General features: G+C 35.0%; 1 protein-coding gene across 2 annotated transcripts in view; it reads right to left on the reverse strand.

Annotated features, from left to right (window-relative positions):
- Nucleotides 1-1,282: 1,282 nt before the first annotated feature.
- Nucleotides 1,283-15,325, reverse strand: part of LOC108739756 (T-lymphocyte activation antigen CD86) — a 365,407-nt gene continuing 351,364 nt past the window's right edge. For both annotated transcript variants that reach the window (XM_025980313.1, XM_018473808.1), the window contains one exon: nucleotides 1,283-1,608. In XM_025980313.1, coding sequence (XP_025836098.1) covers nucleotides 1,604-1,608 — 5 coding nt within the window. In that variant the 3' untranslated portion in view covers nucleotides 1,283-1,603. The remainder of the gene's footprint in view (nucleotides 1,609-15,325) is intronic.

A 15,325-nucleotide genomic window follows, 5' to 3' on the forward strand; every position in this document is an offset into this window, starting at 1 on the left:
TTAATTTTTTAGCCAATTGTTCAGAAATAAAATGTGTTTGTGAACACCCGTCTAACAGAACACGGCATTCATGTGACTTACCATAACCATCGAATATTTTTATGCGAGCTGTTCCTAGCAATACCTCTGTATCTGTTGTGATTGAATAACACTGTGTTGGATTATCAATTTCATCTAATGTTAGATGCGTTTGAGTATTATTAGATTCTTGCATTTGTTTACTGCTATTCTCAGATTTATTTGTATTATTTTGATTATTAGAAACATTGAAATGCAATAATGTATTATGTCGTCCATGACATGTCCTACATCCTGACGCAGAACATTTATTTGTTGTATGATTATCCCTTAAACAATTGTTACATAATCGCCGCTCTCTCGCAGCATCGCTCCTATCTCTTGGGCTCAATGCTAAAAACCTTTCACATTTATATATAAAATGATTACCCTTACAAAATTTACAAAGTGATGTAGTTTCAGTTCCTACAAATGCTTTTGCTCGAGGATTTGACTTTAAATTGTCATTAGAATTTTTGTAACGATTATTATGGTTAGTATTATTGGACAAATCTAACTCATCACCTCGCGCTTGTTTGCTCAAAAAATCAGTTAATTCTAAAACACTCGGCATTTGTGAATTTTCTATCGTTCTTTCCCACGCCCGGCGGGTACCTTTATCTAATTTTTGAATGATAATATAAACTAATATTGCGTCCCAAGAATCTACGGGTTGTTTTAATGCTTTCAACGCATTAACGTGCATTAAAGCTTTTTCCATCAATGCCCTTATATTGTGCGAAGATTCCTTTGAAACTTCAGGGATATCAAGAATTGCCCTAATATGAGTTTGAATTATAATGCGCGGCCTATCACATCGCTGTTTTAACAAGTTCCAGGCAACAAGATAATTTTCTTCGGATGCTGTTAGAGGATCAATTATTGAGGTCATTTCTCCACGTAGCGCATTTTTTAATAAATGAAACTTTTGGACTGCGGGAATAGCATTATCGTTATGAACTAACGATTGAAATGTATCATGAAAACTATACCACTCTATAGGATTTCCATCAAACGGTCTTATTACTATTTTAGGCAATAATGCATTAATTTGTTGTACTTTATTTTCAGAGTCTACAGATTTAACTGATTTAGAGGAATTTGATACTGAAGAACTTAAACTACGTAATTTTTGATTTATAAGTTTTGCACATTTAAAATATAGATCATCGAATTCAGAACGTTCCGTTTCTTGCATATTTAATAATTCTGTTGATTCTATTTCTTCTAAATATAACTCAAATTCAAATTGGTTATCTGAAAATTTCTGAAAATATTCTTCTAATTTGCTTTTACGAGTTTGAACATCATCTAAATCGCACATACTGTTATTATTTAGATAATTAATTAATTTCGATATATTTGCCTTACAGACAGAACGTGTTTTAATATAGGCTTTGCTTTTTGTGTCAGCCATGATAATGGAAATTGAATCAATCTTTATAAAAAGGGATTGTGTAGATACAAAGGGAAATTAGAGATTATTAAGAGCCTACCTTAGTGTTGATGATTATATCCATTCCATATTGGAGATATGTATGTTTATTTAGCCTAAATAATTTAAGTCGAATTTAAATTTCACTTACCAGATTTTAACGAAATAAACATAAACACTTACTTGTACATACAAATGTGAACTGAAGAAAAAGCTTATCAAACTACTTTTGACGTGACAACGTCTTATAATTCGATGGAGCCGGCTGCACGCACGAAAAAACATGACTCAAGCGGCGTTACCTCGCTCTGAGGCGTTCCAGCGAGAGCGCGGAACGAGCGACAAAGAGGCACAATCGGCCTCCGCGTTCGGCAGCGTTCGACATCTGTCTCTCTCCTACTTGAGTGAGCCATGCGTCCGCGTGGACAACTGCTATACAATAATACATTTCCATTTACCTCCTTCTCTATATCCATACAAAATATCTATCAAACAAATACAATTAAAATTTTTTTTGAAAAATGAAACCATTCCATCAGTATTTTCTTATGACGTTGTCACGTTCAACTATCGTCAGTAAACCGACTTTACAGACAACGGATTTTGTTGAATATTAAGGCTTTTTTTATTTCGAAGTTTTTTAAATATGACAATACTGAAACAAAACCTTTTTAATTAGAATCGGTAAAGTATAATTATTCCCAAACGTATTTTAGGTACGAATGGAAATTTGTTCTTCCTTTTATCTGATTCTCATACATAAATTTTGACTATAAAAAGTGCTGTTAACATGGTAACCCACCGCGCCGGTTAACATTTTAATACAAAAGTAAGGCGTTTATCGCTATTAACCCATTTTCCAAACTAGTTTGCCGTATTCTGTGCAAATGGCAGCAATCTAAAGGCGCATTGATGAAATCCCTGCTAAATATGCATAAGGAGGTTTTATGTTCTATATAAAGGAGAAAAATGGCACGTCTAGAAGGCGGTTCCTTGGGAGAGGAATTATACCATAAAATTGAGCCCTCTTTGCCTTACAATTCAACCACATTTCCATTTTTTAAATGCGACTAAGGAGCCCCTTACCGTTAGAGGACCAACTTTTTAAATAACTCTGTTAATAAACGACTCTCCTCTCTATATTAACAATTCATCCTAAGTAGGACACTCAATTAATTTTCTCGGAAAAGTTATAAGCGGTTCGGTTTCATGAAAGTATCAAGTATGAAAAAATTTCTACTAAATGTGTGTCTAGAAAGAATTTCCTTTTCTTCAAAATAATTGCAGTCACTATCCATTCGTTTGTTCGCATTTTAATAAAAGATTGTTCTGCTGTAGTGTGGGTGTATTTTTAATTATCGTGATTAATTGCTTCGCGTTTGCTTTTTAAATTGTTCAATTTAAAAAGCGAATCGGGAAAACTCGATATCCCCACGGATCTGTGATAAATTATACCAGTGTAAATCTTGTTTTTAACGAGACTTTTGCATGTACATTCCAATGATACACAACTGCTGAGACCGGATAAATTTCGTTTTGTACATTATATTGTGTAACTTGAGGAAGTACAAGTACGTTTTAAATATCAATATGAATACAGTAAGAACAACATTCACACTTAATTAGAAATCAGCAGGATACATGGCCTTAAGTAAAATTGACGAGGAAGAAGAGAAGTTTGGATTGCGCGAAAGGAACACCAACGTCGTCCAAATGTAGTTCATTAGGTATTCTTTTTAAAAATTTACTTATCCTCAGAAATTCTTTAATTTCCTTTTGAATATCTAATTCTCTCTTGAAATCTCATCTCTACTCTCACAGTTTTCTGTTCACTGCGCACGATTGGGGAACGCGCAGCACCGTTTTTGTATTTGAATTCCTACAATATCTTTGTGATCTGCTATGCCATTTTTTGGTCATCATGATACTTTTTAAATTCTCTTTTATTCCTTTGTAATACGTTTAGCATTCATACGAGGTCTGTTTAAAAAGTATCGCGAATTTTTTGTTCCTCAAAATTTATTTATTTAGTCATGAATATCTATTTTGTCTCCTTCAAAGTAATCCCCACCAGATTTACAATTTTTTCCAAAACTCGAAGCACTTCGGCAAATCATTTTTTGTGATCTTATTCACCTCCTCCTTCGATGCCGTTTTTATATCCTTAATCGTAACGTAGCGTCGTCCCTTCATGGGCCTCTTCAGCTACGGGAACAAGAAAAAGGTACAGGGGGTCAGATTTGGGAATACGGTAGCTGCGGCATTATTAGTGTGTTGTTTTTGGTCAAATATTCGCGACCAAGCAATGATGTGTAGGGAACGTTATCATGGTACAAAATTTTTGTTCTTTCATAAATCCGACCGTTTCTGGCAGATTGCTTCGCTCAAATTGCGCATAACTAGCAGGGAGTATTCCTTATTGACCATTCTACCCTGTGACAAGAACTCATAATCTAAGAAATCTGTAAGCAATACCTTCACATTCGACCTAACTTCGCGCGCTTTTTTCGGTCTTGGCTCGTCCGGCAGCTTCCATTGGGATGATTGAGCTTTGGTTTTCACGTCATAACCATAAGCTCATGATTTGTCACCAGTTATGACCCTCTGGAGCAAATTTGTGTCGTCGTGGACAGAGTCCAACAGGTTCTTAGTAATATTAATGCCATGGTGCTTTTGGTCGAAATTGAGTAATTTTGGTACGAATTTCACGTCTCATGCCCAAATAATTGGTAAAAATCGAATGGCAGAAGTAAATCGATATGTTTAGGTCCTCAGTAACCTGTCTAACGGTGATTAGATGATTCGCCAATACTATTTTCTTCACTTCATCAATGTTTTCGTGTCTATTGTTGACGTGCTCGGGCGTCAGGCACGCTATTCGTCGTTTCCATCTTCTCGACTCTGAGAACGTTTTGCACCACACATAAACGTTACTTCTGTCAAAGGTAGCTTCACCATATGCGACAATCAACATTCGGACTTAATTTTGTTTTTCACACAAAATGTGATACAGATTCTTTTATTCCATTTTTTCCAATAGACAAAAATTGAAGACGAGTCCTAACATGTGTAAACAAAGCAGTTGTCAAAAATTAACTGAATATTCAACATGGCCGAATTTGTCGGTATGAATGAGAGACATGAGTACCAACATAACGCCACAGAAAACTCGAAAATCGAATATACGTAACCCGCGAAAACTCAAAATTGACGATACCCTTTGAATATAGGCTTTGTATATGTAAAATTAGGAATTATCGGATATCTGTAGCTACTACTTCAATTTTTAATGTTTTTACGCAAATGAATTTAACACGTTGACAGAATCATGCAAAACAGCCTTATCCTAGTAAGAATTTTAAAAGCTTTTCATCTGAATGGGGATGTTCTTGAGTTGAGACCATTTAATTTCATCAAAGCTGGGTTAGTTCTTCTTTTCAATAAATTGTATTTAAGTCAAGTTGAGTTGTATCCTGGCAGAGTGTATCTGTCATACAAGCAAGTACTTGTATGCTCATATTAGGGAGATTTTGCATACCATGTCGGAAACTGTGGTAAACGCTAAAGTAACGTGATTATTACTAAACTACCAGGATGTGGAACTCTAACAAATTCTGAACAAACTTTAATAAACATACAGCAAATGAGCATTAATAATAAAAGGTAAAAGATGACGGAATAAGTTGTAGCATAGATGCAAAAACATATAACACATTTGTGTGTGTTTTGCACAAGGCTACCTTTTGCAATGTGCCTATATTAAATCATAACGAAACTACAGTTAATTTCTGTAAAGACAACTGGTAAAAATCAACAGCATGTTGTTAATTTAAAAAAAATCGGTTGTCTGTAAAGTCGGTTTACTGACGATAGTTGAACGTGACGTAAGAAAATACCGATGGAATGGTTTCATTTTTGAAAAGAAAGTTTTAATTTTATTCGTTTGATAGATATTTTGTATGGATATAGAGAAGGAGGTAAATGGAAATGTATTATTGTATAGCAGCTGTCCACGCGGACGCATCGCTCACTCAAGTAGGAGAGAGACAGATGTCGAACGCTGCCGAACGCGGAGCCCGATTGTGCCTCTTTGTCGCTCGTTCCGCGCTCTCCCTTGCACTTCAAACCTTAAATGGAACGCCTCAGAGCGAGGTAACGCCGCATGAGTCATGTTTTTTCGTGAGTGCAGCCGGCTCCATCGAATTATAAGACGTTGTCAAGTCAATAAATAAACAAAAAAATACCAATACCGCTACTAATGCAATTTAAAGTGTTGATACATTTACTGTAGTGAAAAAGTTACATAAATATTTTTTCAGCTATTTCTCAGAGAACCCAAATTACCTACAGAAATTCATATGGTAGTCAGACAAGGAGCAAGTGTGGGTTGGTGATATACTTGTTGTAGACAGTTGTTATAGGATTGACTAATTCGAAGGACCAACGACTTGATTTGACTTGAATTTAACATAGCATATGTTGAAATATTTTAATCTAGAGAATCATATGTGCCTGTTCTCTTTCTTGTCCATATTTAAGCTCAAGATGTGTCGAAATGTCGCTGCTTTTTCTCAGTACTCCAACTGATGCATTAAACCTACTACTCATTGGACGTAGGTTCACTTGAATTTCAGATGATCGAAGTGAAGCAGCACTAAGGCAAATGATTATCTTATCAACACACTTGTGTTCTAAATTTTCTACCAAAAAACGTCCGCAAGGAAGGAGGATCTAATGCTCACGTAACAGTAATAATTCCGCAAATGATGAAAGAAATGCACATATTTACGACCTATTCACTAATGAAATCCTATGACATTGTTAGTTACTTAATAGTGGATTAATATGCAATATTAATTGGAAATCATTTTTTCGATTTTTTATTTGCTGTGTGCTAATTACTGTTGTCACCTCTCGTAGTTTAGTGGTCAGAACATTGGTGCGTAAAGCCAAAGGTCCCAGGTTCGATTCCCGGCGGGGGTGTGACAACAGCAACAATTTTTCCCTTACTAATTTGAGGTAGTTTGTAGTGGGTAAATTAAAAATCGAAAAAATGATTTCTATTCATTAATAGTATTGTGACATAGTATCCATAAATCCATATTTAGGTCACTGGTACAAAGTTGGTCCATCTAAATTATTTATTAAAAACTGCAGGCTAACACCTATTTACATACTATGTTAGTAGGTTAATTAGCGACCATTTAAATAGCTGAATTAATAATCAAACACAGGAGTCAAGCCAAGAAATCGATAGTCGGGAGTTGAATTCAAGATCACGAAGGTGTAGGATGGTGAGACGGCTTACCTCACCCTGTGATAGTTCCCTGCAGTTTCTACGTTCCCAAATAATCTAATGGACTAAGATTATTACTGTATTATTACATTATTAATTAACTATAAGTAGTTAAATTGTTGACTAGTCATTTTAAATTGTATAATCCACTTTCGATATTAGATTAAAGCAGAGCCGGGCAAACATTAACTTCGCAGGAGCTGCTACATGAGGTTAGTCTGAGTCACTCCATACCCTTTAATGAGTACGAGAGAGTAAGCAGTAATGAATAATTTTGTTTTGTCTTTTTCTTCTCCCTTCCACTCCCATATCAAACCCCTTCATCCCGTAGACGAGCGAAGCCACTCTCGTAACTTAAATAATAATTTTCGTTACTACGTTCGCAAAACTATTGGGTTTGGCTATGGAAGAGGGGACTCATCTACGAAATGGAAGGGATAAGAAAAGGAAAAAATCATCTCACTCGCACTCGCAGGATCAATGAGGAGCTACTTGGTTAACCTTGAGGAGCACTCGGGAGTCAAAAGAGCCGAGTTTGCCCGGCTCTGGATTAAAGTAGTTATATCTCATTTCTAAACATATAAATTCGTTTTATTGTGACATGGTGGAATAATTATATAAATAAATAAATATATAAAATTCGGTTCTCTATGGCAATATCCTTGACGATGGTAGACGTCATCCGTAAGGACTGTCCTCATTGCGGACCCAATAACATTACTCAAAAGGAAGGAGCGTGAAGTACAGTTGTTTTTTTATCAATTTTTTAGAAAAGGTCGTATTAATTTTTTTAATAATTAACTTTTTCTAATACCTAAAGATATCCTTGATAGTTTACCTTCCCAAATAACTCTTAAGCTAGTAAAACTAAAAAGATATAACTAAGATAAGACTTTAAAATGAAAATTAATTTAAAAACTTTTCACAAAGCCCCTTATACATTAAATTTGATAAGTATGTTATAAAAAGGTTTTTGAACGATTGAACATTTTTTAGTGGTTTACACGTACAAGGAGGGAAGCTTTTCCAAGATATTGGGGGATGAAGAAGAGCATATTTCAGAGTTGCCTTGCAAAAGTATTCAATCTACGTAATAAATGTCGTTGTGTAACGTTGTAAGTGTATATCATGGAGAGCTTTACTTCAGACAGCTTTTTCAGCAAACATTTGTCAGACGGGCGCGATAAGGAAGTGAGATTATGTTTACACAGACACGAACGCGGATGATGAGCTCTTCCACTTCTTTAAGACAACCTCTCCCCGTTCCACTAACGTGTCTCGCACCCTCTGTACAAAATTCAAACCTCGAATGACTTTGAAATTTGACAAAAAAAGCAGTAGGAAAAAGAAAAACGGAGAGGCGGAGGGACGAAAAGGGCGGTTTTCTTTCTCGGGAAATTTATTTTAAAAGGAAAGCAATTCGCAGTCGTTTAAGCAAATCCATTAAAGAAGTGTCTATATACTACTCACGCACAAAGAACGAAAGCTGTTTATTTTTTAACGTCCCGAATTCCCAGAAATACTCAAGTTGTTGAGAAGATAGGAAGATTTCAGTATATATAACAAAAGTACTACTGACATTATTGTCAAATGTTTCGTCTTGTACTCTTAATTTTGTTGGCTTCTTCAAGAATCAATCAAAATTACACACTTTCTTTGCACTAATGGGCGATTGCAACAAATACTTTCAGAAGATGAAAAACCCGGTAGCATTTCCGACCGTAACACAATTTCTAGGCGACCTAAATGTTAACAATCGGCCTTCAATGAATTTTGGTACCCATGCACCGGGTCATGTGTCTTTACGGACTTTCAATTTTGCCAAACATGTTTTATCTATGTTGGATCAATATTGGATAAATATTCTATATAAATAAGGAAAAAGTACATCCCTTATATATATATTACCAATATTGGGTAAATATTACATATCAATATAAATAAAAGTTATTGCCAAATATCTTTTATTAATATTGGATCAATATCGGATAAACATTGTATTAAAATATAGGAAGAAGGTATATCTCCTATATATTACCAATGTTGGCTAACGGTTAGTTTGGGTTAGGTTGTAATTTCTAGGCGACCTAAAAGTTAACCATCAATCCTCCAAGAATTTTGGTACCCAAGCGCCGGGCAAAGTGTCTTTATATGGACTCAATTTTGTCAAAGATGTTTTGTCAATGTTGGATCAGTATTGGACAAATATTCTATATAAATAAAGGAAAAGGTACATCCCTTGTATATATTGCCAATAGTGGATAAATATTACATATCAATATAAAGTTATTGTTAAATATCTTTTATTAATATTGGGTCAATATCGGATAAACGGCTATAAATTGCCAATATTAGGCCCATATACAATATTGTACCAATATCGTGAGATAGCGCTAGTCAATACTGAGATTGAGATCATCATCATCATCATAAGGTCGTCAGTCCTAAGACTGGTTGGACACGTACCTCCAATCTTTTCTATCCTGAGCTAATCTTCGCATTTCCCTAAAACCAGAACAACACATATCCCTAACTATCTGCGAACAGTAATCTAATCTAGGTCTACCTCTACCTGTCCTAACTTCCGTTTCTGCCTATAATATGTCTCTGACTAGGCCTTCATGCCTAAGTAGGTGTCCTACTAACCTATCTCGCCTATTTCTTACTGACTTCCATAGAGTCTTCTGTTCTCCTACTCTTTCTAATACCTCTTCATTTCCAACCTTTTCTATCCACGGTATCCTCATCATTCGCCTGTAACACCACATTTCGAACGCTTCTAACCTTTTCTGTTCCGCCGCGCCCATTGTCCAGATTGAGATAGATTGTTAGAATCGAGTGTAGCTGAAAACACCTGTAGATACTGTTTGTCTTTTTATTTTCAGATGCCTTTTAGTGAAATTAGATTATTGACTTATGTTTTGATCGGAACGAGTTATGCATGTTATATGTACCTGTGAGTGCATGCTTTCAGTCTGAATCAACATTCATAAGGTCATTCATTTAGAGAAAGGTACACGATGCCAAATCAATGCTTTAATGGGCGTAACTGTTAGAAGTTATTTATGACACCAGAGGCTTTCGATTGGGCTTTGATCGGAAACATCTGGCGGTAAATGATAGGCCATTTTTGTTTGTGTGCATCGGCCACGCTGTACCTTTCTCTGAGTGAATGCACTTTGCGACGCTTATTTGAACTGGATTACGTGCACTACAAAAATTGTTCGAAATTAAAATCGCATGATAGAAGACAAACTTCAAGACATCTACTAAAATTATTTTTGCATTGCGCAAAACGTCAGGTACTTAACAAATTTCACTTGCAGCGATCATCACATGATTCTGCACATCATTAGTATTGTGCACTGCCGTTTGATGCGTGTACTGTTTCATACAACCCCATAGACCAAATTTCCTGCGGAGTTAGATCCGAACTAACAAGGATATAAACATAACCCTATGGGAAAAATTGGCTTCTGAAACATATTTTTGCCGAAACCACTGACACAAGCCAACTCCCGGCTGAAAATAAGTTTCCTACAGGCTCTACACTCGCTGCAAATGATAAGGATGTAGCAATTGCCCCTTTAGAATTCTCCACACTGTATCATAAAAGAAATGGAGGAATTCCTCTTATATCCCCCACATGTAGGGTGTACATTGCAAGTTTCTATTAATTTCTGTACCGCTATTAAGACGTTTCGCCGATGAGGAAATGTTCACAGGGGATACCGATAACCGCACAATTCAATTGTTACATTAACATTTCCAGTAAATTAGGATCATGTCATAAAGTTCTGCCGTACTAAACGTCATTGTAATACTTATTGTTCTGCACTGACCTAAGACAGTGACACACTGACCTGCTGCCAATGAATTTGACTAACTACATACAAAAAAGCCAACAATGTTAAAAGAACAAAGAGCTACTACAGGCGAGTTGTAACATAGACATTATTAATCACACGTAATCTAATCTATGTAATAACAAGCAATGCCTGAGTACAAAATTACAAATGAAATACCACACGGATGCTGCTAATTACCAACTGAATAAATGGGGCGCTACATTATTGTATTTTCTTGCATGATTGGACATTATCTGTAGTTTTAAATACGTTTTTCTCGAAAACGGTGGATTTTCGAACCAGTAAACATTACTTAATTTTCTTGTTTTATAGTGCCTTATCACCTACTGGAACCTTGCTACTTATTTTGAAACATCCTGTATGTCATAGAGGATTGAATTTATTACCACTCGCCGGAAACAAAAAACATATTACAAATGGTTTTACCCTAAAGTATTTAAATCACGCGTAAGGCTTCGTTGATGAAATTAGAGTTTTCGAAACAAAAGGTTTAGAAAGTTGTTTCTGTTGGACCGTTTGTTTTAATCAACAGTTGTTTTCGTCGAAAAGGGAAGATTTGATTAGAATGTGGTCGACAAGCGAGTTCTGCTTCAGTAATCGAACCGTTCAATTATACCCGCTAAGGTATTTCCAAACTGCCATCAATAATCCGTAAGCGTAGTGAACAACTGTGTCGGGGATTTGGTTAGCATGAAACAAAGCAACTTGTCCAACGACCGAGTCTTAAATTCTAACTTATCTCAGCTCGGATTACCGTCCTCTCCCGTAAACCTATCGCTCTTCTCGCTTCAACAAATACCCAGATTACTACTAACTTTAGTCTTTTTCAAACTCTTCGTTAACTTCACCTATTCAACTACTTTCACCGAAACCGACATGCCACTCATGTTTTTCTTACGTTAATAAAGTACTAAGTACAAATGATACTTTAGGAAAAACGTTTCCTTGTACGAACAAAAGGGGACCTTATTTACATATAATTAAGTCATCCTTCTTTGCATGAAACGCCTCATATCTACGATATTATATATAGAAAGCTATTGAATTGTTATTTTAAGATTGCGTGTGCGTCATCAACATAGTTGGTAGGACGCAATCTCATCAATAGTGAAGTTAGTAACGGTAAATATTAAACTTGTTACTTGAACTATAGAAGAGTGGATTGTAGATCTGATACAAAATTGATGCGTAGGCGCTCATCGCGCAGAGGACGATCGTTTTCTGTCCTTTATTAGTGATGATGCTTTTTAGGTTTACAGTCCATTTCAATTTGTTAGAATTGTGACTTTGAAGAAATCTGCGCGAAGAAAGAAAGAATACACACTAGGCGTGAGAAAGACAGAAATCGTTGGAACAAGCTTGAACGAGCGGAGCTCTCGATGGGAGGTCTTAGAAGATCAGCTTGAACTGTACAGTACTAGACGAAGATGTTTAGCAACTTCTTAAAACAAAAATGTATATAAATTACCAATAGAAAACAAAGCAAAAGTTTTATAGGTGTGTAGAGCGTTAAGTAAATTCATTTGCTATTATTTTTGGCTAAATATGCTCTTAAATAAAGCATATTCCTAAATTTTAACGAAGCAGTTAAAATAATTTTGTAAATTGTACTCTACACTTTTGTCTAGTTCTCGCTGGATGATCGGTGTAGAAATGAGCTTCGCAGACAAATATGATTGAATTTGGAAATATGCTACCGCGCATCCTAATAAAGGGAAGGGGCATATCTCTATCTTCTCGAACAGTACTCGCTTTGTATTACAACTGCTCTAATCTAGTTAATAAGTTGAAAGGAGAAAGTAAATGCGACAGTTTTATTGCGTACTAAGTCAATTTTGAACGTTCCAACTATAGGTAGAACATTTACGCGGTACGAAATAGAATAGTACGATGTGGGATTACATCAAGCAAAGGCGGATGTAGTAGCAGCAATGAGCGTAACAGGAATTAATTAGTTTTTCGAATTGGGTGACAACGAATACCAATTGAAAGCGCCACGTTAACGTTCGTAATTATCCCATCGTTACCACCCCTTCACTATCACAGTCACTATAAACACAAACAATGTTCATTTTTAACTGACAGAGAATATATTTATTAAAGAACATTAACTTCTTGGTTAGAAATTTGTGGAAATTGCAATGAGGATCGTGATTTGAAACTTATTACGGTAAGTGCACACATCAGGACCGCAGTGTAGAGCATTTATTTGTTGTCAAAAGCACCCTGATCGGCAAATATTTTAAGTGTAGGTACGCGACGTGTATTGATTAGAAACAATAAAAATGATGTTATATGATGAAGTGCTCTACGTTGTGTCAGAGTTAGAATAGAAGAAGAATTTCAGAAAAAATAAACGAGATTGGAAGCAAAATTTACCTATGTGCAAAACGAGACTTTTTTGGTGAAGTTTTTCACTTATTTGATGTCTGACAACAGGACAGTAAAAAATTTTAATATAAGAAATTCTTGATGCTTTTAGTACTTTCACCATAAACTTTTTGCTAAAATTCATGGTTTTCGCATCTACAAGGAGAAAACAAAATTTTTATGACAATGCAAAAAATACAATTTTCGATTGTAAATTACTGAATTTGCCGTAGAAATAGTAGAATTTATTAGGTAACTTGTAATAATCTCAATTTTAATATGTTTNTTACAATTTAATTTGTAATATCAATTAAAATACCTAGTAAATTTATTTCTGCTGGGATTTTATTTTTACAAATGCGGGTCCAAATTGTAATTTTTATTATTATTATTATTTATAAAGCAGCCGGCTAGTGGGATAAATTGTAAATATCGTTTTAATATTTAGCTAAATTTTTCTTTTTAATGTTTTTCGTTACTGTATTTGAGACTGTAACGGCTGTGGAGGTGTCGCACACTGACCGTCGCGGTTAGTGATCAGCAAAATTGGTTTTAGTTTTGCAGTCTTGGTAGTATTTGAAATTTTTAATTTGTTTTACTGGATTTTAACATTAAATATAAAAAACGAACATTACCACCGTTTGAAAAAAGGAATCTACAAGAATGTCCTCGGAGTAAGTGTTATTTGTTTCTATGTCTGAATAACACATGGGTGAAGCATAGAGACAAACTAATTTTTTTTATAATTTTTACTTCTTTCAAGTACCTTGTACTATTTTGTCCTCTTAAAGGTCAATTTATTTGTTGGTGGAACAATCAATTTATGCAAGGCAGGAAGGGTGAATTCTCGAATTTTCATAACTCTGACAACTATGGGCACTATTTTCTTAAAAAGTCATGACAAGCTCGCATATATGACAGAAAAGACAATTATAATGTCGGTAAATAGAAAAATTTGTGTTTCGATGAATTATTAAAAAACACGTAAGTATCAGATTAAATAAGTAAGATTAAGACTTAACACGCAAGACCAAGACAAATACTATATCAGTAAGAACAGAACTGAGACCCAGACTATAACAGCAATTTAACCAAGACCAAGACCAAAACCGAATAAGCAACATACAATACGAAGATCATCCTGTGTTCACCACTAGCGCATTTGTGTCGCCATACGACGAAATCGAGAGTGTAACAGATACAAGTGCCGAGGTTGCAGGGGGTAATAGGGAACTATAAAACATGAAAATTAAGTAAATATTTGTATATCCGAAAATTCAAAATTTCTGTCCTCAATTAACGGGTCTAGTTTACATCCTCCCAGGCTCGGCACTTGTTTCTGTTTACGTATGTGTGTATAAGCTTCATCGTAAATTTAGTTTATCAAGTTCTTAAGGTCTTTGTACCTTGAAAATCCTTTTAAAGAAACAATTCTTAACAATAAATTTTAACATTTTATCAGTAAAATATCAAACTATGAAGTAATTCGTCTAATTCATTAAATCCTTATGTGTGCATTATATATAAAATTGTCCTTTCAGGTAACGAATGATGGATGTTCAATATGTTAGCTTAACTGAATGCTTTAAAGCTTTCAGTAAATAATAAGCTTAATACCGCAACGTTCTTTTCGAGTCCGTAAAAGAAAGGTTCAATGAGACTCTGACCAACTTTGATTGATCGCCAAGTGTCTTCGGTGATAAATTTTCCCACTGCTTCCGGTTGGAAACGCGAATAGTAAAGGATATCGTATACGACGAACCCGGCTTGTTAGGGATGATTCTTTAAACTAATGGAAAATGTCGTTTACTGGAAATAGGATGTCCGACTTTTTCTATTTGTCTACGAACGATTAACAATCTCGGTTAAATTCCCCTTTATAATCTACTACTAATTAATATTGTTTCTTCATAAAACCTTTTAAATCACAATTCACCCTTACAACGTTTTAGTTTTATGTAATGTCGCCATCTTAGATTTCAAATACAAACGTAGCAATAAAATTTCATCCTAAAGGGTTGATTTTTAAAAATCGCCAAAACACGTATTGGCTTAATTTCAACAATGAGCAACCTTCGAGTAAATCCGAGTACAAATAGAATATACCCCACGGAAACGTTGCAACCACTTTTCATTTGATTAATAATATCAAACAGCATATATACGAAGTTTCGAATAAATTCAACCACAAATAAAGTATGTCTCAAACAAAAATTGCAACACCTTTTTACTTTACAACTCCTTTGGAGGTTGAATTTTTTAAAATGTCGAAATAGGTCTTTCAGAAATTAAATGAGA

The sequence above is a fragment of the Agrilus planipennis genome, unplaced genomic scaffold (assembly GCF_000699045.2).
Source record: "Agrilus planipennis isolate EAB-ADULT unplaced genomic scaffold, Apla_2.0 scaffold222, whole genome shotgun sequence".
Lineage (NCBI taxonomy): Eukaryota > Metazoa > Arthropoda > Insecta > Coleoptera > Buprestidae > Agrilus > Agrilus planipennis.